Consider the following 1,560-nt stretch of genomic DNA (forward strand, 5'->3'; position numbering starts at 1 on the left):
TCCTTAATAACTATATATAATCAATAACTTTGCCTAACTATTTATAAATCTATATAACCTGATAAGTAATCGTGTTTAAAATTTTTCGCGAACAAATTTTTGAATTAATGAAGGGACATAATTAATCCACATTTATTAGCAGTGTGAATAACAATTGTCTCCAGTTCAGATAAAAAACAGTCGCCAGATAATCCACACAGCACAAATCTAATCAGACCACCCAAACGGGTCAAAAGTTGTCTGATTATTTTTGCTGTTCTTCATCTTCCTTGGCAAATGTCTTTAACTTCTCTTCTTTCTTGACAACCTGGCGCTCGTCACGTCTCTTGCGGGCTTCCTTCACTTTGGTTCTTCTGGCCTCTGCCTGGTCACTGCAGTTGGAGGAAAAAGTATTTAGTGAAAATGACAAATAAATAAAAAAGTCATATATATATATATTAAATATATGAATGATTTGTATCATGCATGGTTTGTCACCCCAGTAACTGCCTGAAGAGGCTATGGAATGTTTATGGAGTATGCAGTCCTCGTCCACACCAACCTTGACCAGAGGCCAAGGTCGGGAACAGAGATGTTATACGACATTGTGGCAAGGAATAACTTCATTTGCACTAATTAAAGTGCATGAGCTTCCATAAGGCCACTAATGATATCCAGAGGAGTGAACCAGCCACAACTCTGAATATCAACATCGATCAAAATGTAAGCCATCCAATTAAAAACAAAGATGAAAGTTTTTGAGCATAAAATTTAAAAAATATATTTACTTGAGCATCTTGGCTCTTGAGTTCTCAGCCTTCTTCTTGTGGATGTGTTCCATGAGGACCCTCTTGTTTTTGAAGACGTTTCCCTTGCATTTCATGTACAGGCTGTGGTACCTACGCGGAGAAAAATTAAAAAACATTTTAACAGTAAATTAACAGAAACTGTATCAAGAATCACTTCAAATCATCATAAAAATGATGTATCATGCATGGTTTGTCACCCCAGTAACTGCCTGAAGAGGCTATGGAATGTTTATGGAGTATGCAGTCCTCGTCCACACCAACCTTGACCAGAGGCCAAGGTCGGGAACAGAAATATTATACGACATTGTGGTAAGGAATAACTTCATTTGCACTAATTAAAGTACATGAGCTCCCATAGGGCCACTATAGACACTCAGATAAGATGGAAACCCACAAATCCGAGAATCAATGTCGATTAGCAATTAATTATTTTGAATCATTGTTAATAAAAATGTATCCTGCATGGTTTGTCACCCCAGCAATGGCCTGAAAAGGCTATGGAATGTTTATGGAGTATGCAGTCCTCGTCCTCACCAACCCTGACCAGAAGTCAAGGTCGGGAACAGAGATATTGTACGACAATGTGGTAAGGAATAACTTCATTTGCACTAATTAAAGTACATGAGCTTCCATGAGGCCACTGAAGACTACACAATGTTGCTGGAAAGACCAGCAATCATGAGTCAATGTCGATAAGTAAATGATTGAATCAAAATGTTAAACACTTGGATCATGTGAAGATAGATGATTAATCATCACAAACCAGTATGTG

At 37.7% G+C, this 1,560-nt stretch overlaps 1 protein-coding gene across 1 annotated transcript; it reads right to left on the reverse strand.

Annotated features, from left to right (window-relative positions):
• Nucleotides 1–244: 244 nt before the first annotated feature.
• Nucleotides 245–904, reverse strand: HELRODRAFT_117313 (hypothetical protein; the record flags this gene model as incomplete). The annotated part of the gene is made up of 2 exons (XM_009014485.1): nucleotides 245–371; nucleotides 768–904. The coding sequence occupies 2 exons, from the start codon at nucleotides 902–904 to the stop codon at nucleotides 245–247; spliced, it is 264 nt and encodes an 87-aa protein (XP_009012733.1).
• Nucleotides 905–1,560: the final 656 nt, after the last annotated feature.

This window comes from Helobdella robusta (genome assembly GCF_000326865.2).
Source record: "Helobdella robusta unplaced genomic scaffold HELROscaffold_1380, whole genome shotgun sequence".
In the NCBI taxonomy this organism is placed as follows: domain Eukaryota; kingdom Metazoa; phylum Annelida; class Clitellata; order Rhynchobdellida; family Glossiphoniidae; genus Helobdella; species Helobdella robusta.